The 22,072-nt window shown below is 38.0% G+C and overlaps 1 protein-coding gene across 3 annotated transcripts; it reads left to right on the forward strand.

The window, feature by feature from the left end:
- The first annotated feature begins 8,109 nt into the window (after positions 1 to 8,109).
- Positions 8,110 to 14,719, forward strand: LOC104591927 (putative protein phosphatase 2C 39). 3 transcript variants are annotated; one of them, XM_010251080.3, is made up of 7 exons: positions 8,110 to 8,187; positions 8,275 to 8,368; positions 9,915 to 10,029; positions 10,159 to 10,254; positions 12,336 to 13,659; positions 13,749 to 14,013; positions 14,382 to 14,719. In XM_010251080.3, exons 5-7 carry the CDS (start codon positions 12,388 to 12,390, stop codon positions 14,507 to 14,509), a joined length of 1,665 nt encoding a protein of 554 aa, XP_010249382.1. In that variant the 5' UTR covers positions 8,110 to 8,187; positions 8,275 to 8,368; positions 9,915 to 10,029; positions 10,159 to 10,254; positions 12,336 to 12,387; the 3' UTR covers positions 14,510 to 14,719. The 3 variants fall into 3 exon arrangements, 2 of the variants coding, with proteins under 2 accessions (XP_010249382.1, XP_088759132.1); XR_016085452.1 differs by lacking the exon at positions 8,110 to 8,187 and having other exon boundaries at positions 8,201 to 8,368; positions 13,749 to 13,811; positions 13,904 to 14,013; XM_088903006.1 differs by lacking the exon at positions 8,110 to 8,187 and having other exon boundaries at positions 8,202 to 8,368.
- Positions 14,720 to 22,072: the final 7,353 nt, after the last annotated feature.

The following is a 22,072-nucleotide window of genomic DNA, read 5'->3' on the forward strand; positions in this document are numbered from 1 at the left end:
TTACTTCAATTTACTCAATAAAATTAAAAATATTCTGAATTGGGAATAACTACATGGTTTATGATACCTAGTTACCTACCTTAATGTTCCCTTGTATAAAGTATTGATATGTGTAGCTAACTTTTTTCAAACCCATTATATTAGAATATATAGATTTATGCAAGGTTTTCAAGATCCATATGGTTGGATCATTTGGCCCGGGAACCGTCTAGGCAACCGATTCTGTTTTACCTCAAACCTAGTCTTTGGCCAAAAATCATTAGAAAAGTCAATAATTCGTTGACCCGTGAAGTCAAGCTGTCGATCCATAGACTTGTTCAATGGTTTTGACCATTTTTTATTTTTAATTTTTTAATTTTTAATTTGTTTGTCAGAATGAACCATCCGTTCAAACCAAACAGTCAGACCGTTGACTCAAAAACCAGTAGCCAGAACGATTCCATTTTTGGGTCGTTTTTTAAATAGTTGATTTTATATTCAAGCAATAAAAATTTGATTAGAATATTTTAATAGTATCGTATAATGTTAAGACTTATAAAATGATAATTGCTCAAATATTTGTATTTTGTATGAGTCATGTTTCGGGAACCTTAAAAGGTATTTCGAGAAGAACATTAAAAAGTCCTTCAAAATTTATAAGTTCTTTCATAGTATCTTTTTCCCCTTTTATTTTGTTCCAACGCACGCCACCCTTCTAGTAGTATATATTATTCGTAGATGATTGGAATTTGGAAAGATACCAATGACCCAATAGTTAAAGATGGTAATTGGATTTCCCTTTGAATATGGAGGTGCAAGATCAGTCATTGGACCTTCCATGCGCCCTTGTATGTCCCTACTTCTTAATGGCTTAATCCCATGTGTTAGACATGATGAAAAAAAAAGTTAGAAATGCAATTTTAGAATGGGTATTTAAATACACCATGGTTTTTAAAATCGGATTAGGCCAAACGGTCAGATTTGGAAACTTGGGAATCGGTCAAGTAATCAGTTCTGTTTTACCTTAAAATCACTTTTTGGCCAAAAACCATTGATATGGTCAGCAACCCACTGACCTGATCGGTTGAATTGTTGATCCTAATAACAAAGTTTGGCATTTTTTTAATTTTAATTTTATTTTTTAAATCAGAATGGGCTGTCTGTTTGAACCAAATAGTTGGACCGTTTTAACTCGAGAATTGGTCTCCAAAATGGTTCCTTGTCCAGTCCAATTTTAAAAACCTTGAAATACACTAATTGGAAGTAAATTGTACATTTTTTATTTTATTTTTTTGGTAAATTGTAGATGGATATTGTAAGGAAAACACCCCATACACTAACAAAATACTATTGGACATTTTTTATTTTATTTTTTGGTAAATTATAGATGGATATTGTAAGGAAAACATCAAAATCCAAAAAATGCATTAATAACATCAAATATGCGTGCAAATCTATACTATATTATATAGGGTTAAATGCCACATCAGCAGCTCGTCCTTTTCCCATCACACCACACCTTGTGGCAATGACACCAATCCACATCACACCACAGTCCATAGCTGTTTTGAACTATGGATAGATTGTGTGGACCAAACCAGTCCATACCCACAGTGGCGTTCTATAGGTCAATACCACACTTTTTGATTCCATGTATTTTATTGAAAATCTACACAGTCGATCATAAATGTCTAATTTTTGGATTTTATATGGTAAATAAATTAAAAAAAGGCATCAATATGTAGATAAAATTGCATTTTTTAAATAATTAAAAAATATTATTTTAAGTATTAAAAAATTAATATTTTATTGACAAAAATATAAAAAATAATATTTAAATAATGAAAAAAGAGTTAAGAAGGAAAACTATCAGACTTATGCTAGAATTAACATTAAAAATTATTATTTTATTGATAAAATATTATAAATTAAAAATTTAAAAATTATAAAAAGATTAAATAAAATGAGATTAATTGGACCAATGTAATGAACGTGCATTACACTGAAACCTTCCCATAAACTATCCACACCACAGTATGGATCATCCACGAGAAAATACTGTGGATACTAAATTGTGGTGTGACCCGTTCCTATCCACGCTATTTTGACAAAATGCCAAAACACTATATCTTAATGTGGATAAGACCAAAATAGTCCCATCCATGAAAGTTACACGCTACCGAAGGCCACCGTAATTGATAGGGAAAGTAAAAAAACTTGCTAAACAACCTATGTAGAGAAAAGGAAACTTGCAATAAGAATTTCCCTATCCTTTCTACCTTCAATTAACAGCTCGAAAATGGACTTAGAGGCAATCACAATTCAAAGTCGTGAATACAGTGAAATACTACTTCAAAATAGGACTCTTTTTGTTCCCTTCCCTCTGGCCAAACCGAAGAACTGAGGCAACTAAAGACTACTCTTCCCCTGTTTTGGTCCTGGAGATCCCCCAGAGGAGTGTAAAACAGTCCCAAAGTTTCATTGTCTCAAACTATTCTTAGTGCTACTCCCAGTTCGCACAGTTCATCGTTCAGCTCTTATCTCTCATCTCAACCCAGGTATGACTTTAGTTTTAGACTTTCAGTCTTTTCCAACCCAGTTTCATAGTTCTCAGTTCACGGTGGGGTTGTCTCATGCTAAAAGCTCCTTTATTCAAAATTGAAAAATTTTGAACACAGAACAAGACAAATCTCATCCGTTTCCTGCAATCTTGCCGCGTTGTTCCACTCTGATCTCTCATCTCAACCTAGGTATGATTTTAGTTTTAGCTTCAGTTTAGTTTTTGTTTTTCTCTTTTCCTACCCAGTTCGTACAATTCCCAATTTGAAGATTTGTTTTGTTCCATCTCGCTTAGTTTTTTTTTAATGGTTCCATTTCAATCAAAAGCTTCTTTACATCTGGAAGGTAGAGGAAGAAGACTTCCATCCCATTTCTCCCAAGTATGATAAAAAAATGCTAGAATTTATCTTCTTCTAGCCCAAAAAAAACGTTAAGAAATTTCTAAATTTATTTTGATATTTTGTGCTCATTCTGCTGGTTTTATGTTGAAAATGGGATTCTAGGAGGCTTGCCGGCATCCAGAGAGTTCTTAGGAATTTAGGATGCCAAAGGATGGGGTCTTATTCGCCCAACACCGATGTTGTTGCAACTGTAATTCGTGTTGAGAAGATAGTTAATTGGGTCGATCAGTTTCAATTTATAACCGGACCGATTAATTGAATTGTGTTCACCCATTTTTGTCACTGTGGGGCACGGCGGGGCACACATAATACGGTGTGATTCAATTTTGTTGGCTTTCAAGAGTATGGAAATTAATGTTTTCGAAGACAATCTTCCGAGTCCAGATCTCCTGCCCATACAAATTTTTTTCACATCTATCTATATAACATCGAAGTTACACATGGAGAACATCTCATCCTCCTATATGGTATTATGGAGGGGAGATGTTCCCAATTTATGAGGGTAATGAATTATGGGTAGATATGAGTAAAATTCTCGTGGACAGGAGATCTGGAGTCCAATCTTCCTCCTTGATGGTCTAGCCCACGTAATTAACCAATGTAACTTATTTAAGTTACACTTTTTGAAAAAACTTATTTAAATTAAATAATTAAGGTACCCATGCCTCTTGAATTGAAGGGGTGCTTGCCCATCCATTTATTTAAGGGTAAAATACTTATTTAAGTTTACACATTTTGTATATAATGTATACATATGTAAATATGTTATTTTACATTAGATTATATATTTTATATATAAATATTATAACATGACATGTATAATTTATATTATATGTAATATTTTATATTATATAATGTATAAAATGATTTTATATACATGTTATGCCATTTAATATAAAATATTATAGATATATAATGTTTTATATATGAAAGATGTTGGCCCAAAATCAGGCCCAGCCCGGGCCCGTATAGACCTAGGCTAGGGCTTATGTTTCAGGCCCAAGACCTTGGGCTAGGCCGGGCCCGGGCCTAAACTATAGCCCTTACCATAAGTGCAAAGCTCGGCCTGAGCCTGGCCTGGCCCGACCCATGATCACCCCTACTCCTAGGTGGATTAATAATTTTCTCACCTAGAGGGAAAGTTGCCAATTATTTTATATGCATTTGCACTTTATATATTTGTATTTATACCCCTTCCAAACTGAGCCTTAAGCATTGAAAAAGAGATACTACGGGCTTGTACTGGCTTCCATTATTCACTTGTTGAATGATTAGACATATTGTTAGTTAAGTCATCACTCTTTGCACTAGTGTTAAAAGCATGCCTGCCTACTTCAACATTTTGGAGGTGTCCTTCACCCACTCCTAAGCTGGCTGACTTAAATTCTTTAACGTCAATATTTCCATAACAATCTATGCCATCAACCCACAACTAGGGGTGGGCAAGAAAAATTGAAACGAATTGATGAAATTAACCTGAAAATTCTAGTTAATTGAATCGATTGATTTGATATCTTTAGAATACGGAAGCTATCAATTCGGTTTTGATTAATCAATATAAAAAACCAACAATTAATCAAACCGAACCATGAATACCCCTATTCACAACTAACTTTTCTTAACGGGATCTCCATGTTCCCGATGATATATACTTTTGTATTATTCCCTTGTAAACAAGCATTTTGTAGATTACATTTTTCATTCTCATTTTAAATATTTTTAAATAAAATTTTAAGTATCTATAATAAAGTATTAACACCTATATTTTAGTAATTTACGTGAAGTGTGAAGGGTTGGTTTGGGGTATTGATTGGAACATGGGAAAACTTTGAATGAATACCAACTCTAGCAAGTTACAAAATCCATAGTAATTTCAATTCGATTTTAATAATCAATAATTTATTCTTTTATTTATTTTTGTCCCCTCTCTCTCTCTTTAGACTGTTAAAGTTTTGATTGACATTGGAATATCGGCCGATAGCGATCAACACATCACCATTCACCAATACCGTCAAAAGTCAATACATTCCATCCGTGTCACGTACGTATTGATCTGCATCCTGCATCCAGTATATGGTATTGAATTGATAGTTTAGACCATGAATAATACTGGTATACCCTACAACAGGAGAGGGGGTAGCCCTACAGTGATTGTGTAGTTGTGGAGTTCGGCTTCAGTCTTAGGCACCCTCGGTCAGGGCACCGTTTACGCAATTGAAGGCCACGCGTCCTCTACTTCATGTAAACGTTGAATTATGCGAGGATGCTTTACGTCGTTAGTTAGTCAAGTAAAACCTATTTTTTTCGAGTATCCTCTTCTCCTCTCTTCATCCATTTGGCGGCGACTTAACATCCACTACTGCCGGCGACAAATAACCATCACCGTTGGATGGATTAATCTCAGGTATTGTCTTTGCATCTCTCTTTTTTTTTTTCTTTTCTTTTCATGAAAATTAACTCTAATCGTTTTGGATGGCAGTTAGCGACCAGGTTTCTTTTCCCTCTCTCTCCCCCATCCACCCGACGGCCACTTAACTTACTAGACCGACGACGATGATAGAGGAGCAGGGTAAATCTCGACTAAAGTGAATCAGATCCAAAAACGGGAGGGGGACCGACGACGATAAAAGCCAATCAAAGTGTTGTTACTGCTCTGCTGCTAGGGATGACAATTTTCCCTATTCCTGACGGGGACCCGATTTCCCCTATCCTATTAGGTCGGGGATGGGGATTGTTTTGGCGGGGAGGGGATGGGGACGGGGATTAATAGGAATCCCCGATCGAGGTCGAGGATGGGGACGGGGATTAATAGGAATCCCCGATCGAGGTCGGGGATGGGGACGGGGATTAATAGGAATCCCCGATCGAGGTCGGGGATGGGGACGAGGATTAATAGTGATGAAGGGAAATTTGGCCCGATCTCGCAATCGCCCGACACGTGGCAAAGGCAAGCAACTCGGGACAGTAGAGCGCCCGAAGCGAACATCGGAAGCAAGTCCAAGCTCACTACCGAGCCCGAACTCCAGACCGCTCTACTAAGAGTCCGAGCTCCCTACCAAGAGTCCGAGCTCCCTATTGGGAGCCCGAGCTCCCTATTAAGAGCGAGCTCCCTATTAAGGGTCCGAGCTCCCTAATAAGAACCCGAGCTCCTTATTAAGGGTCCGAGCTCCCTAATAAGAACCCGAGCTCCCTACTGGGAGCCCGAGCTCCCTATTAAGAGCGAGCTCCCTACTGAGAGCCCGAGCTCCCTATTAAGAGCGAGCTCCCTACTGGGAGTCCGAGCTCCCTATTAAGAGCGAGCTCCCTACTGAGAACCCGAGCTCCCTGCAAGGAGCACGAACTATACTAGGCCCCAAGCCTCACAAAGCTGTGACCCGAGCTGGCCCATGGCAGCTCGGAACACTCCCTAAACCAAACTCAAGACACCTCGCTCGCCACTCCACTTCGCTTCCGAAACACCAGGTTGACCAAACGTACCTGACACCAAGGACGTCTGTATCCAAGGGTGACGCACTTGACTGATTTGGGATCTGACGCCTGACAGCCGCACTTCAAACGGCCTCCTGCAACCGCCACCTGCAACCATCGTTACTAGCCGCAGAGACGGCTCCGACAAAAGGAGCAGTGGCGGTTCTGTCCGGCCATAGAAAATGACATCCGAACTGGCAAGGGTTCAGAAGTAATCATGCCCGATCTGACGGAAGCCTGGAAGTGAGTGCGTGAGGTGGTTATAAAAGGCTCCTACCCCTCAGGAATGAGGTATGCTAACTTTTGCACTATTTGGTCTATCTTGCCTTTGAAAGACTCTAACTTGAGCTTCGGAGCCCTTACGCCGGGTTCTCCCCGGAGCTTCTCTTCTCCTTCCGTTTCAGGTCCCTGCCACTCAGTTCAGAGGCAAGATCGTTGACAGCTAAGATCGGCCGGATTGTGCATCATCAAATAGGAATCCCCGATCGGGGTCGGGGATGGGGATTGAGGTCCCCACCCCGCCCCGACCCTGATTATGTATATATATATATATTAAATATATATTATATTATATATATCAAAACATATTTAAAAAAATATTTATAATTTAAATTTTTATTTATTTTAAAAAAATTATTTTTGAAATAAATACTATTTTCTAAAAAAATTTAGGGATTTTGGGGTTAATTTCATAATTAGAGTTGAGAACAGAGAATATGATCCCCACCCAAAACCCGCCCTGTTGCCATTCCTATCTGTCACCACTATGCTTCATCTTGAACAGGGGAGTGTTCGGGATCTCAATAGTGACGAAACAAAGAACATAAGAAGAGGAAAATGGAGGAAAAGACGAGAGAGAAAAAAAAGGGAAAGAGAGCGAGGATGAGAGACTAAAGGTGGTCTGAAATAGGAGAGAATCCACCACTGATTCACCGCCGCTGCCAAAGAAGAGAAAAATACTCGAAAAAAATGGGTTTTATTTAACTAACGGAGTAAAACTTCCCTCGCATGCTTCCACCGTTATCGTATTTATTTGTCACCATTTGCATCTCGTCATTTGTTCGAAACTTATTAAAGATGAAAAAAAGATTTGTTTGTCACCATCTGATTGGTGGCCGATGGTGATGTATCCCTTTTCTTTTTTCAATAACTAAAAAGTGAGGTAGCAGGTAGCAGCGCTCTCCATCTCCATTCTCCACATTCGTACCCGCCGCGTAATACGGACACAACTGGGTCCCACGCTGAACTCACCTTTTCCCTTTCCCTTTCCCTTTCCCTTTTCCCAAATAATAATCGAAGGCCCCTCCCTCCCTAACCTAGTCCCCACCCACGAAAGCAACTCTCGTCTCTGTACAGAATTCGCATCAGCTCCCCATTGACCGCGCTTCACACGCACCCTACATCTCATCGCAGCCGTTTATTGAGAATATTTCCTCATGACAAGAACGTCTGTGAGGCGCCAATCTGATCTCCTCTCTACCAACTACAAACATGTAATGATACCCAATATTTTAATTTTTACCCAAAAATAAAATAAAAACCATTAACCATGTACGTAGCGAGCATTAAATTATTAAAGTTAAAAAAATAAAAAGGAAAAGGAAAAGGAAAAGGTCTTCGGGCCTTGAGTGGGCCACCCCCATTTTGTATGGACTGGATGCTTGAAACGTGGCGCGTCCAAGTAACGCTGCTCTGGTGGCCGCACTGCTGATAGGGACCGTCGCGCGCGTCGGACTCTCGCGGTGCTTGGCATGTTTCCTGTTCATTCGCCGTGTAAATTGTAATTCTCTCTCTCTCTCTCTCCAGGTCAACTCAGATATCTTGTGTTTTTTCTTCTTCGTCTTCTTAATTCTTATACTTTGCACAGAACTTCAAGGGTTCAGAAGCGCCATTTCAGCTTTGGTTTCCCGAACCCTAGCTTTGTTCTCTCTCTGTAGAAGCTGGGGTGGAGGTCGTTATGTGTAAGTGAATCTGAATTCATGTATTCTCGCTTTCTTTTTTCCTTTTAATTTCTAATTTTGGTCTATTCTTCTATACGTTTTGCGCTGATTATAGAGATAACCTCTGTTCCTTTCTTTTTAAATTGACACTTCTGAATGGTTGATTCTACTATTACTGTCCCTTAGTGGCGGAAATGATGTATGTTTATGCAACGAGTTCTTTGCTCTTCTTCTTCTTCTTCTTTTCTGTACCTTATCGTTTTTTTGAATAAAGCTTTATTATTATTATTATTATTTATTTTTTCTTTGGGTTTTGAACCTTTATTGAAGTTTTCTTGTTAAATTTTTGGATTCAATCTCGGTAACGGCCTTACATAAAATGGAGATCTGGATATCTTGGGTTTTAGCTATTGGTATTTCTCTTCTTTTCGTCGTACCTGGAAATTCGGATGAGAAATGGTTGGTAGACAATTTCAAGTTTTCTGAATTCTTGAGTTGAAGTCTGGGGTCAAGAATCTAAGTAATGGAATTGAAAGAGTATCTAAATTTTGCTTTGTGATAACCTTTTTATTATCGGAAGATTTCTTTTGAATTATATAAACTCAATTTCACCCCGTTCTCTTGGGAGTGCTGTTATCTTTTCATGATAAGATTTTAGAGAGAACGAACTCCCTGTATCTCGGCTTTATTGATTTTACCTTAGTCCATCGCTAAGCCAGGAGAACCATATTTATTAATTATTGTACTTCATCGGGTGTGTTCTCCCGAACCCAGGTCAGAAAAAGCACTTTTTAGCTTAATAAAAGACTTGACATTGAGTACCATTTTGACCCTTTTGTTGCTTTTTAGATGTTTCAGCTTGCAGAAATTATTATTATTGCTATTATAGAAAGGAAATGAGTTCCTAAGCTAAAAATTATTTCTCTGGAAGGAAAAGAAAAAGGGAGAAAGGCCAAACGGTTTATATGGAACTATATTGATGATTAAAATCTTAGAGTTTATGTTTCCTTTTTTATGCTTGGTTTACTTCATATTAGTTAATAGTTATTGCTTTTATTGCCCTTAGCCACCACATTTATTTTCTATTGAATATTATTAGAAGAGAGATATGCACCTGATAATTAGTTAATCCTTCCATCTTCCTTGCATAGTGAGGGCTTCGTAATCTTATCTGTTTTTAAAAATTTTGTACACCAATTCATTATTATCCACCTAGATAGCAAAAAGGGTAGAATTTCAGCATCTAAAGAGAAGAAATATGAGGATCATTTTAAATATTTCCATTTAATGTGCTAGTTTCTTTGAGGGAAGAAGTGTAATGTTATTTATAAAGAGATTTAATTACTAAATATATTGATAAATACAAATATACAATGATATTTAATGCACTAAGGACTTAAGGAGCAAAAAGATGTTGAGGAGAATAAATTACTTCTAAGTTGGATGGGTAATTGGGATGCAACCAATTGCCTTATGTTTGTGCTTGGGCATTAGGTGTTGGGTATTTTTCTCAGGATTTGCTTACTGATGTGAATTGCTTATGATTCATTCCGAACTTGAATTTCAGGTAACTATTGAATGGCATTCAACTGAGGTGTTATTAGAGACCACATGAAAGAATGGAGGAGGCAAAGGAATCTGGCAAGCATATGGTGCTCGTTGTGTAAATAATGGGAAGAGTGGTATTTTTTTTTTCTTGTTTACAGCTTCTTGGGAGTGTTTGTATATAAGTTTCTGTTTCTGGGTTTTACATTCTTTATGATTTCTTTGTCTTTTAGTTACTTCATATGTTAGTCATGTCTAATGGCCAGATAAAAGCATTCAAGCAACCAAATCTTGGAACTACCACAATTATACCCTACTCATGGGTTCATATGTTAAGGAGAAGACCTCCATATTTGTGGCAGGTGTGCAATTTTCATGATGAATTTCATTCTTTTTTTCTTTTGTCATTAGTGAATTTCATCTTTCTTTTTATTTTACATATATGATTAAGTAATAAATTAGTGCATCTAAAGGGATGCTTGATGATTAAATAATAAATTGGAGCTCTTGTATAGAACTTAATATTGTTGAAGCTTTTCCTTTTGGTGTTTAACGATAACTTCTGGTTCCTCTCTTCATTTCTTGATCGAATTATTTGATTGAACCATTCAACTATTACAAGCTTTTCTTGTTTGGGTTATATTGCTGGTGGCCCGGAGTAGTTTGCCTTTCTATAACCTTACTAAGCAAAGATAATCCAATCAAAAGAAAAGGTATTGATGGCAACAACAACAAAAAACAACAACTAAAAGATTTCAGCTGTATGTTGGAGTCTTCATGCTAAACTGCCCTTGCAGTAAAAGAATCAACTTGTTAAATCACAAATTCACGATCTATCATTATCACTTATTCACGGGCCGGGCTTCGGGCTTGACTTACACTCTATCAGGCTTGGGCTTCGGGCCAGGCCCCATTCAAAATTTGGCAAAAGCCAAGCCCGAGCCCGGCCCATGAACAGGTCTAATTGGAAACATTTGCACTGGAATTATATATCCTCATTTATTATAAACAGTGCATATATTCTCATCTTTGGTGCTGTTTGTGTTTTAAATTAGCTGGCCATATAAATTAATATTTGATTCACAATGGAAAAATTGTGAGGAAAATATGATTAAAGAATATGCTCATGGTCTTTTTTGACAATGAATGAATATCATTTTTATTTTTATGATAGTGGTGCATTGGCTTTCCAGTGTTATTGTAACATCCTAAATGTTGAGCCAAAAGGGTCATGCTCCAACTCAATCTTAGTTGGATTGATTAATTGACCTAACTTGATAACTTAATAATTATTAAGTAGAACTTTAAGCCCTGTTCAGGTGGGAGATAGAGGGGGCTGCATCAGATTATGAAAAGTTACCAAAAATCATAAAAAATCACCCTGATGCAATCACCGAGCACAAAGTTATGGCCTCCAGAAGTTTTTGCACCTCTTCATTTTTTTCTTTGTTTTATGTATGTTGATGGACTTGGCCTCCATCCTTGTTCTTTTCCACCATCTAGAATGCAAAAAGGCACCTAAAAACCAGTGGTCATAGGTTACAATAAAAAATTAAACCTTAACAATACAAAAACATAATGCAATTTGTAACCTGTGACCCATTGTCTGGGTCAAGTGAGTTGACAGTTCAACCATCCAGGTCAACAGGTCTCTGACCAAGTCAACGGTTTTTACTGGCTACCAGGTTTGGGGCTAACTCAAACCAGATTTATTGCTGGTTGATGGTTCAAATGGTTTGACCACCCAGGTTAACGGTTGATTGAAAACACTGGTGTGCATGTGACATCACCAATCTTTTTGACCTAATCCATCCGGGTTAATTTGGTCATCTAAAAAGCCTCCTGTTTGACATGCTGAATGGCTCTTTTTTTCCTTGCTTGGACATTTTTGCCATCCTCCTTTCTGGAGGTCTAGATTAAAATGGGTTCAAACTTGTTTATCTGTTAGGAAAAGGCAGAATTGCTACTGCTTTGCCTGAACTTCTATAGATGGTTCACTTGCTATTCCTCAGATATGAACTAGGATTGGTCCCCTTTGCGTGTTATGATGATTTGTAAGAAAGTTGTGAATGTTACACATAATGACACATACTGAGTACTTATAAGCATGCTTACTATTATTGCTTTGGAGTACTTTTTATTATTTTCTTTTCTTTTCTACATATATCTGTAGTCTGAGAATCTCAGAAAATCTTGATAGAAAATTAAAACTTTCTTATTCAAGAAATTTTAGATTCTTGCATGCATTATTTTTCTTTTTATGCTTGCTATAAATTTCCAACTTAGATTACTGTTGTAAAATTTATATAATTTATATTTAAGAGCAATGGTCTTGTTAATTTCCAATCTTGGGAAGATGCATGGACCTTATGGAATAAATGAGCTGTTGCTCATTATAAAGATTTCTGAAGTGATGACAATCATAAATGTTAATCCTTTGCAGGTTCAGTTTCTCTCTATCTCTAAGTGTCTTAAACTCTGTCTTTTCATCTAGTATGGGCTCTACACTCTCTGGTCAAGGAAGAACAGTTCTTGATCACCACAGCGTGTGTGCTCTTCCACCCTTTGATCCAGAAATAATGAAAGGGTATCTAGATCTCCCTGAGCCTTCAGGGGAACTGAGTGTTAGTTTTGGCTATCAGTGCAGCACTATTAATCAGGACAACTCTTTCTTGGTAAAAAATGAGATTGAGTTCTCACCAGAGGTTCAGATCCAAAGCTCCAAAATGAGGATGAGAAGCAGTTCTTTTTCTTGTTTGTCTGGTGCTGCTCTTAGTGCTAATGCTACCTTGGCAAACACAAACATATGCAATGGTATAATCGGAGAGGAAATATTGCCAGGTTTGGATTCTCCAAATTCATTCAGAAGGTTAGAATCCTCACCTTCTCTTGCACGATTAGACCTTTTATCACTGAGTTCTCAGGGTAGCATGTCCACTTCAGGTGGAAGTGTATCTATAGAGAATGATCTCCTTGAAAGTGGAAGGAATTTGGGGAAACCTATGAGTGCTCCTACAAGGATAGAGTCATCCAGCTTTCTCAATGCTATGGATGTGCAAATGGCTGGAGGTGCTGCAGGGGAAGACAGAGTCCAAGCTGTATGTTCTGAAGAAAATGGATGGCTGTTTTGTGGAGTATATGATGGATTCAATGGAAGGGATGCAGCTGATTTTCTAGCTGGAACTCTTTATGAAAATATAGGTTTTTATTTGCATTTACTGGAATGGAGGACAAGGAAGAAATATGATTCATTGGAAAGTGGTTCAGCAGGAGTGGACCCTATCAGGACTGGATTTTCTCGGGCCAAAGAAGGTGACTCTTCTGATTCTGAGAAGGATGGAGCCATCCTTCCACATTCATTTGATAGGGAGTTCCCATCGAAATCCTTCCGTGTTGGTGTGCTGGATTGCCTCAGTCGTGCTCTTGCTCAAGCTGAGAGTGATTTTATGTCCATGATTGAACAAGAAATGGAAGATCGACCTGATTTGGTATCTGTTGGATCTTGTGTTCTGGTAGTGCTTCTTCATGGGAATGACTTGTATATTCTGAATTTAGGGGATAGTAGGGCTGTACTAGCTACGGGTGGTATCCAGGAAGGTAGTTTAGTGAAGGCAGTCCAGCTGACAGAAACTCATACAGTTGACAATGAAATAGAGTACGAGAAAGTTATGGCTGATCATCCTGATGATCCCTCCCCTATTTTTGGGGGAAGAGTGAAAGGGAAGCTGAAATTAACCAGAGCATTTGGAGTTGGTTACCTGAAAAGGGTAATGTCTACCTTATTGTTGACAATAAAGTCTTTCAGAAATTGTGCCATTTATCTTTTACTTACTTATTTGTTTTGTATTTCCCGCAGAAAGAAATGAATGATGCATTGATGGGGATCCTTCGAGTTTGCAATTTATGTAGTCCTCCTTATGTATATACTCATCCATTCACCAAGAGTCATAGAGTGACAGAGAATGATCAGTTTGTTGTTTTAGGGAGTGATGGTTTGTTTGACTTTTTCAGCAATGATGAAATTGTGCAACTTGTTCATCTGTTTATCCAAGATAGCCCTTTCGGTGATCCTGCAAAGCATCTGGTTGAGCAACTTGTTTTGAGGGCTGCTGAAAATGCAGGTATATTTTAGGTCTTCCACCTTTGTCCTCCACATGCCCATGGTGTTCTAGGTCTCTTATTGTTCTAATTAGTTGGTTGCAGCTCTTAGCTTACCATGTTTAACTGGTCTTCTGATTCAGCTTCATGTGGCACTGTTTTAGGGTTACTTAGCATGGCTTTCTTTTACTTGTCAAAAAGGAAAGCATTGGTTTTCTTTGTTTCTCCTTTTATTCGCTTTAAAATTTTCTTACTTGCATTCTAAGTGCGGCAGCACCTTATTGCTACTGGAATTAAAGTGCTGTTTCCATATTAGAGTGGAAAACATACACACAAAAAAAAAGAAAAAAGAAAAAATAATAGTAATAATTTACAATTTTCTCGTTTGCAGGTTTCAGTACCGAGGAGTTAATGAGCATTCCTGCTGGGAGAAGGAGAAAGTATCATGATGATGTGACAGTTATTGTGATCATCCTCGGAAATAAGCAGCGTACATCTACTGCTTCAACATCTTTGTAGGCATGCAACAACCATTATGCTATCCTTACATCATCTTTGTTCAAACCATACTGCACCTTAGATAATCCAGGTTCAGACTGAAATACCTGGTATAAATTGATTGTATAGGATTCGTATATTATGATGGGTCTACATAGTTTGGAATAAGGATCTGTTCCAGAATGGTTGTAATGTAGTGCAAATCAATGATGATTTGGTTTTTGCAGGAAACCATACTCATCACTCCACAGTTCTTTAACTCCTCCCGTTTTCTCTACATGGGTGATGGGTTGGGATGCTTCTCTCTCTCTCTCTCTCATTTGTGTTCTGCTCTCTGCACTGCAGTAACATTTCCAGGGAGTAGTGGTTTCCAGAGAACAAAGCGTCACAAGCCTCGTGCGTAATTGCCATTGGGTTGTACGAAAAGTGCAAGAGATTCAAAGAAACCCCAAACTAATACTATCATGAATGTAACCCGTATCATAAAAGTGGTACTGGTAAGTGGTAACCAATCAGGTGGTGTCATTGAAATTCACCGCCGAGGCGGTTTGGTTTGATTGGTGAAAGCTTTTCCGATATCAACATGGCATTGAGAAATTGTTGGAGTTGATTTTGACGTGATACTTCGCCCTTGGATAATCTTGGACGGTCGGTCCGGCCAAAGAGGGGGATCGAATGAGTATGGCGTGGTAAATGCATGGTCGTAGAACGGTAAGAAAGTGTATAGACTACAGAGGTTTTGCACTTGGAGCTGGGACTTGGGAGGCATCATCATTCATCAGTCACGCTTTCTGGGCCGAGTGGGCGGTAAATTGGGATTTTCTCATAACAGCCACATTCCACCTTGTCCCATGAATAATAAATACGAATATGGGAAATGTTCATGATGTGTGGCTAGGACATGCTGTGAGGGAGATGTTCCGGATGTGTGGTTAAGATATGCTGTGAGATCGGTATGAGAAGCGCTCTGTAAGGAGCAGATCCGGACTCATGGGCGGCTACTTGTCTATCCACCCACGTCATTTGATGCTTGATAGCAGTGCCAATTTCAAAACAGGCAGACATAACAAACGGGAAAAATGAAGTCTCGTAGTGGAGAGCCATGACGGGTTCTCTCTTCTTCTGCCTTCTGGTGTAATGTATCAGAAGATACGCCTAGTCTATTTGGCCATTAAGAAGAGCACTCACCGGAGGCGGGTTAGCTGAAAATAAAAAAAGTTATAGCCTCATAGTGAGCAAAATGAAATTTTCTGATGGATTGCCAAATAAAATTGAAATCACCGAAAACACTGATTTTTGGTATACAGGCGTGAGTAATTTCTATCACGTGTCACATTTGACACCGAGCAATTTTGTAGGGCCAATGTATTAGGTTCGATTAGGCGTGTAAGTTTTATTTCGCTCGAATTTGATTTGAATTTTGAAGTTCGGTTTAAACCGAATTAAATTGAGCTTTTAACAAATTAAACTCAAATAATTCATAAAATACTTGATTTGTTTTTAAAGGAAAATTTTCGATTATTTTGGTTCGAGTGACAATTTGGTCCCCCAACTTTAAAATGTGATAATCCAGTACCCGAACTTTCAAAATGTGACAATCCAGTATCTGTCGTTAACCATTCTGTTAATCAGCCATTAAGTGACATTTGAAAAGTTAAAAATATCCTTTGAATGACATCTAATTCTCTTTATCAACCATCCAAAGGTTGATAAAAAACTGAACAGCCCCAAATCCTAGCCTCCTCTATTCAAAAAAAGTTGGTGATTGTTTAGAAGAATCTAGAATTTGGGACTGTTCGTTTTATTGTCAATGTTTGGATAGTTGAGAAAGAGAATTAGATGGCATTCGAAGGGCATTTTTGATTTTTCAAATATCACTTAACGGCTGATTAACGGCAGGTATTAGATTGTAACACTTTGAAAGTTTAGGTACTGGATTGTTACATTTTGAAAATTTGGGTATTAAATTGTCACATTTTAAAGTTCAGACACCAAATTGTTATTCGAACCAAAATACAGGATACTGATTAAGAATTTTCCCTATTTCTAAATAACCACCACTTGCAAGTAAAGGTGCAACTTGAACAGGCTAAACAGGTTTAAGGTCAACCTAGCATAATTCTAAGTCTTTGGGTCTGACCACTGAGTTGAGTCTAGACCTAGCCCGACGTCAAAATCCGATCTTTTCAACACAGGCTCAACCCGAGCTACAAATTAGTACATTCTGGATCTGGATAGGCATTAGTCCAGCCTCCAGGCTTCGGCAGGCCTACTAGGCCCAAGTTATTGAAAAATTGGAAAAAAAATCAAAAACAATTTACAATTATGTTATCAATTCATATTTAATACTTTTTATAGGTAAGAATTATCATTAAATTTATTAAGTTTTATTTAAAGGGTCCGACTATGATATGGAAAACTATATCATATCTAAAACATCTACTATTGCCACGTATATAGAAGTTACCAATGTATTTAAGTAACAGGTAACTATTTTTTTTATACGTTAATTAAAATTTAAAAAATCCAAAAACACTGACTCTTTAACCTATCCCTTAGCCGATTCCTCCGTTACCCATTCTTATCTTCTTCCAGTTTCCTCTTCTAGTCGAACTTCTCCCTCTCTTACTCGTGTTGAAATCGTACATCATCCAAGAGGTGCATTGGATCTTGGTAAGTTTCTGCTTCTCAGAAATAAAACTTGATACCTTAAACCGAATTTCCAATATTTAAAATAGTTTCTCCTGTTTCATGAATAGTCCACATTCTATTGGTTTCCTTGCACCATTGGATGGAATCTTGTTGGTACATCCTAAGCTGTCTGCGTAATTAGCTTATTCATTAAATTACTTTTTGTTGTTACAACTATTGTGACGGCAGTGTAAGACATACTCCTTGACGTAGGTGCTATGATCATACGAGCAAAAATGTATCAAGAATACATGAATCAGATACCAAGTTCCTTCTCAACGTGCATAAGTTATTCATCTCATGGCAGGGCCTGGGCAAATCCATCAAATAGTTATATGGGAAGCCTCTACTAGTTATCTGACCAATATTCTCCTAAAACAGTGAGACCAATCAAGGATTGGTGCTGAAGATGGACATCGCCCACTGGATACTATAATCCATCCTTGTAAAGCTGAAGCCACCATCTGGTTCATGGAAGAAATTCATAGCCTTACCTCTTCTCATCATCACATAGCTAAACTCTGGCTTTTGGATCCCATGCACAATTCTTTTGTTGATCCCATTTTCCCACAGATATAAATCCCATTGTACAAAACCATTGTTTCTGAACCCGAGCTTAGTCCGCTTGGGCATTCAGTATCATTTCTAGACATTGTTGTACATCTAATATAATGTGAATTCAAGAAGAAATGATGTTTCCTATTGTTGCTTTTTTATAGTTCTGTTTTTCAGGTTGTTACAACGCTTTTTTGAACATCAACTCTTTTGCTATTATTTTTTTAGTTAAAAAAGTTTGGATGCTATCTATCAAAAGTAGGAAGAAATTTTGTCCAAACAAAAGAAAAAAAAAGAAGAAATACTATTTTTTTCTCATTTTTATTGTTCATATGATGTTGATTATCATGTGGAAGAGATAAGTTCATCTGCTAAGCAAGGAAGTAGAAAGGAAAGGGTTTTTATTTTTATTTTTTTTGATAAATTAGAAAGGAAAGGGTGTTTGAATAAATTTTTTCTAACTAGTAGTAAGCAAAAACAAGGATCTCGGAGTGCACTCTGCCAGTAAGTGCAACTGTTCGTATGATCAATGCGCATTGTTGACCCACATTACATTTTCATTTGTTCCATAGAAATGTACTAATTGGGAATGGGGTCCCTCATGCCTTGACAAAAAGACATGCACATGCTGTAGCATGCAAGCTCAAGGATGAATGCCATGTGCCCGATGGTCTATCCAATGCTTTGCTCGATGTTGATGAGTAAGGTCTAGAAACCCAAGCTAGCACATTATTCCATTGACTGAATTAGCATTTGAGGAACCTATGAGGCTAATACGTTTATACGAGTCATTTAGGGGGGTGCGATCCATTATTCCATCATCGGTGTAAGTCAATGAGTCGTGGAACCATCCGGCCCCCATTCATAATCCGAGACTGGAAGAAATTAGTTTACCACATGGATAACTTCAAAGCTGGCATAGATGTTAAATGATAGAACTACCTTCTCTTGTCATGTCAGAAATTAGACAACCTAATCACCCCATTATCCCCAACGTAAGAAGGGGGAAAGAGAATGGTTGCCCACACTACATAATAAATCTCTTCAATAAGTTATTTCCTGAGTCCTGACCACAAAAAGCTTTTTAAAAGAAGGTAAAGGCTAAAGATCTAGATTTGAATATATATATACTTTTAGGCTAACATAGGAAAAAGCAGAGACCAGGAAATTTTTTTGTAAAATTCCAACCTCACAGTTAATCAAGAGTCTGATAACTTATTACAAGCAACCAAAAAAAGCGACAAGGAAAACTTCAAATTCCAGCCCTTTTCTACTTCTTATTTACATCTCTCTCTCTCTCTCTCTCAAAATAGGACCCTAAGCCGGTGAATTGTTACTACTGTAGCGATGGTAAGACAAAAGACTACATGGATGGGGGCTGTCCTGCAGCAGCCTCCTATGAGGGAAGCCCAGACCTCACGCCATTTACTTACATATGAAATAAAATCTTCATCCGACACTCCAGTAGATTCCTTCATGAAAAAAGAGCAACAGCAAGGCAAATAAGATGTGATTAATTACATCAACCAGCATCTAAACCAGTTTGTCACTATGATCAGGACTAGTAAATTAACATGTTTATTTCGTTTCACATTTTGAGAACTAGATGATAATGCACGACTGATAAATGAAGGCAGCATAGGGTATAAGGGGTTATATAGCATTAAAAGAGAGATTCTTGTCAAAGCACTTAACGAATGAAGCACAAAAATTTCCTCTCTTTCATAATATGACCAAGTATGCGTAGCAGGACCCCAACTTGAAAAGCTTACTGCCCAAAACTGCTGATAGTGATTGTAGACCAGATTGTCTGGATTTTGAGCTCAACCTCACGCCAATAGGAGGGTAGGTACCCAGGTTGGACACTTGGCAGAAGGTTCAATTTCTTGCCTACACAGAGAAATGGTTTTTCTTTTTTAATGAGTGAATTTTACACGTCAAAACCTAGGTGGCCCTTGTGTAAAACTGCAAAATAGAAGTAGATGCATGATTAGTACTATCCATCAAATTAATGGACAAAATACATTAAAAGATACAAAGGCTGCAACTTGATTGTCCAATTATATGGCAGTTTTACATGATAAGAAAAAACAAACTGTGAACTTGGGGAATAATGGGGAACACAATTCATGTCCTATTCAAAGAACATCAATGGTCCCCCCAAGCCAATATATCCCCAGTGTTGCAAATCAAAAATATTGTAACTTGTAAGAATTTAATAGAAAAGGTAAAAAGGAAACAATGAGAGTTTATTCTTTTTGTTAAAGGAAAATGCATGTTTTATTAAAAGAGAAAAAGGTAATACAAAGAAGAAGTGATAAGGTGTGTCACCCCCAACACAACACATAGTGCTATCTGGTGAACAATAACAGAGCTTTGGTCCTTTTTGGGAAAAATATATGCATTGTTCAATGAATTCACATAGAAGAAGAGGATTATACCTTACGAACTAATAAAACAAGATCATGAATAAACCTTGGAGGAATGCAGTTAATTCCAACAGCAACAGCTTTCTTACATGAATCAGCAACAGATGCACATTCATGAAAAGAATCTCCACCAACTACATTGACGCCATCCTTAGAGTTGAATGAAAACCATGCTGGAATCTTTATGTCATCTCCCTCGAGAAGTTCAGCATAGCCCTACATGACCACCAACCAAACCAAGAGATAAAGTCAATACCAAACTGAAAAGTTCAAACCAAGTAATACAATGGGATTATCATTTTTGATACACAACTCACCTAATTAGCTCTCAAAGTCTTCAAGTAACTGTTCAGGCTTTTCACAATGCTTTGCCAGTGAGCAATTGCATTTGCCTAAAATGTGGAATCGAAATAGGAACAACTGCCATGAAAGTGAACGGTTGAGGCGGTTGCTTTTGAAATGGGAGAATGATAGAGAGAAGGGGGAGGGTGACTTGTGAAGACTTTAACGTCTTTCTTATCTTGAGATGGATTTCTGTTTTGAAATGTGATTTAAATTCTTGTTTTTAAAACGGTTACCTGAGATAACCCTTATTAACCGAAAATGTTGATTGGTCCATCTCATCCGATATGATATGGAAAAGATACTGTTTCCATATCACAGATTTTCCCTATTTTATTGGGAACATCAAACATGTATCGTTGGGACCCCCACTACTCTATGGCTCTTATTATTATCTATTTTTGATCAATTTGGGGCAAAAAAGGTGAGCAGAATTTTCAATTTTGTGCAAACAAACGACAATGAGAGCGGAGTGGCAAGTGGCAACTAACAATCGTCTTCACTGGACCTGAAGCCTCAAGTCAAGGGTCAAGGCCCATGGGACCCGTTGGACAGTGGGCCTTGACTGTTTGTTGAATGTTGATCCTCCTCTTTTCCCAGTTGCATACAGCCATACAGGTGGTCCTCTCCTGAATACTGATGGGATGGGGCTGGAGTTTGGGACCTGGGGCTGGGAGGCTTCAGAGTTCAGGCAATCAGGCTTGGGAATGGGAATGTGGGATGGCTTTGTAGAAGTAAAAGAGGTAATATTACATTACATTACATTACATTACATTTCATCATGTGTGCGATCTGTATACTTCTAGCTAGCTAGAAGATGATTCAAACGCTAGTTGCGTATTGAGCTGAACCAAGTTGCAAAATAATAGATCAGAGAACTCGGGGTCACTAACCCGGCGAGGTTGTTCCGATGCTTAACTCAATACTATATTATGGTTGCGAGCTGAATACTTGAATGCTTGAATGCTAGTGAGCAAATAATCGTGCGTACCTTTGCCTTGGGGTTTGATGTCCTTATATAGTGGAGTAGTTGTGGATCTTACAAAAAAGCTCTGGGATCTCCAAGCTGCATAGATAAGATCTGTTCCATTTTTGAAGGAGAGCAATGTGTCAGTTGATAAAGTTTATCGTTTTCTTTCAATTCAGGCGGAGTTAGGATGAATCATGTCATGATCCCGAAAAATTCGGAATCCATTTGGGAGGCTTCCGGAATCGATTATGTGGCATTTTGATTCTTTAGCTCTGAGCTGATACTTCGGTTCCTTAGCCCCGAACTGGATTGGGTATCGAGGTGTATCTACACCGAGATGGTTTTTGGGTTGAGGTGACTGAGTGCTTGGGTTCCGATTGTTGCAGACTCAGTTTCTTTGACTGAATTATCACCCTTCAGATCGCGTCCACGTGACCCCTTATGGCGTGCCAAGATCACCCTTCATCAAAATTTACATTGGCGTATTTCTGAATAGGATGAGTCATGAAGGCAGTGTGGCAACTGGCAACATAATAAATTAATGGGACCCACACACACAGAGTGAAAATGGTTGGGTTGCCACTTGCCTAAGCTCTC

Source organism: Nelumbo nucifera, chromosome 4, assembly GCF_055504915.1.
Source record: "Nelumbo nucifera cultivar China Antique chromosome 4, China Antique-T2T, whole genome shotgun sequence".
Lineage (NCBI taxonomy): Eukaryota > Viridiplantae > Streptophyta > Magnoliopsida > Proteales > Nelumbonaceae > Nelumbo > Nelumbo nucifera.

What these genes read in the sequence shown, in the direction of transcription:
- LOC104591927 (XM_010251080.3), top strand. Translation starts at nt 12,388, where the DNA reads ATGGGCTCTACACTCTCTGGTCAAGGAAGAACAGTTCTTGATCACCAC. An exon ending in GAGTTGGTTACCTGAAAAGG is followed by an intron (nt 13,660 to 13,748) that starts GTAATGTCTACC and finishes TATTTCCCGCAG; the next exon opens with AAAGAAATGAATGATGCATT. An exon ending in GAGGGCTGCTGAAAATGCAG is followed by an intron (nt 14,014 to 14,381) that starts GTATATTTTAGG and finishes TCTCGTTTGCAG; the next exon opens with GTTTCAGTACCGAGGAGTTA.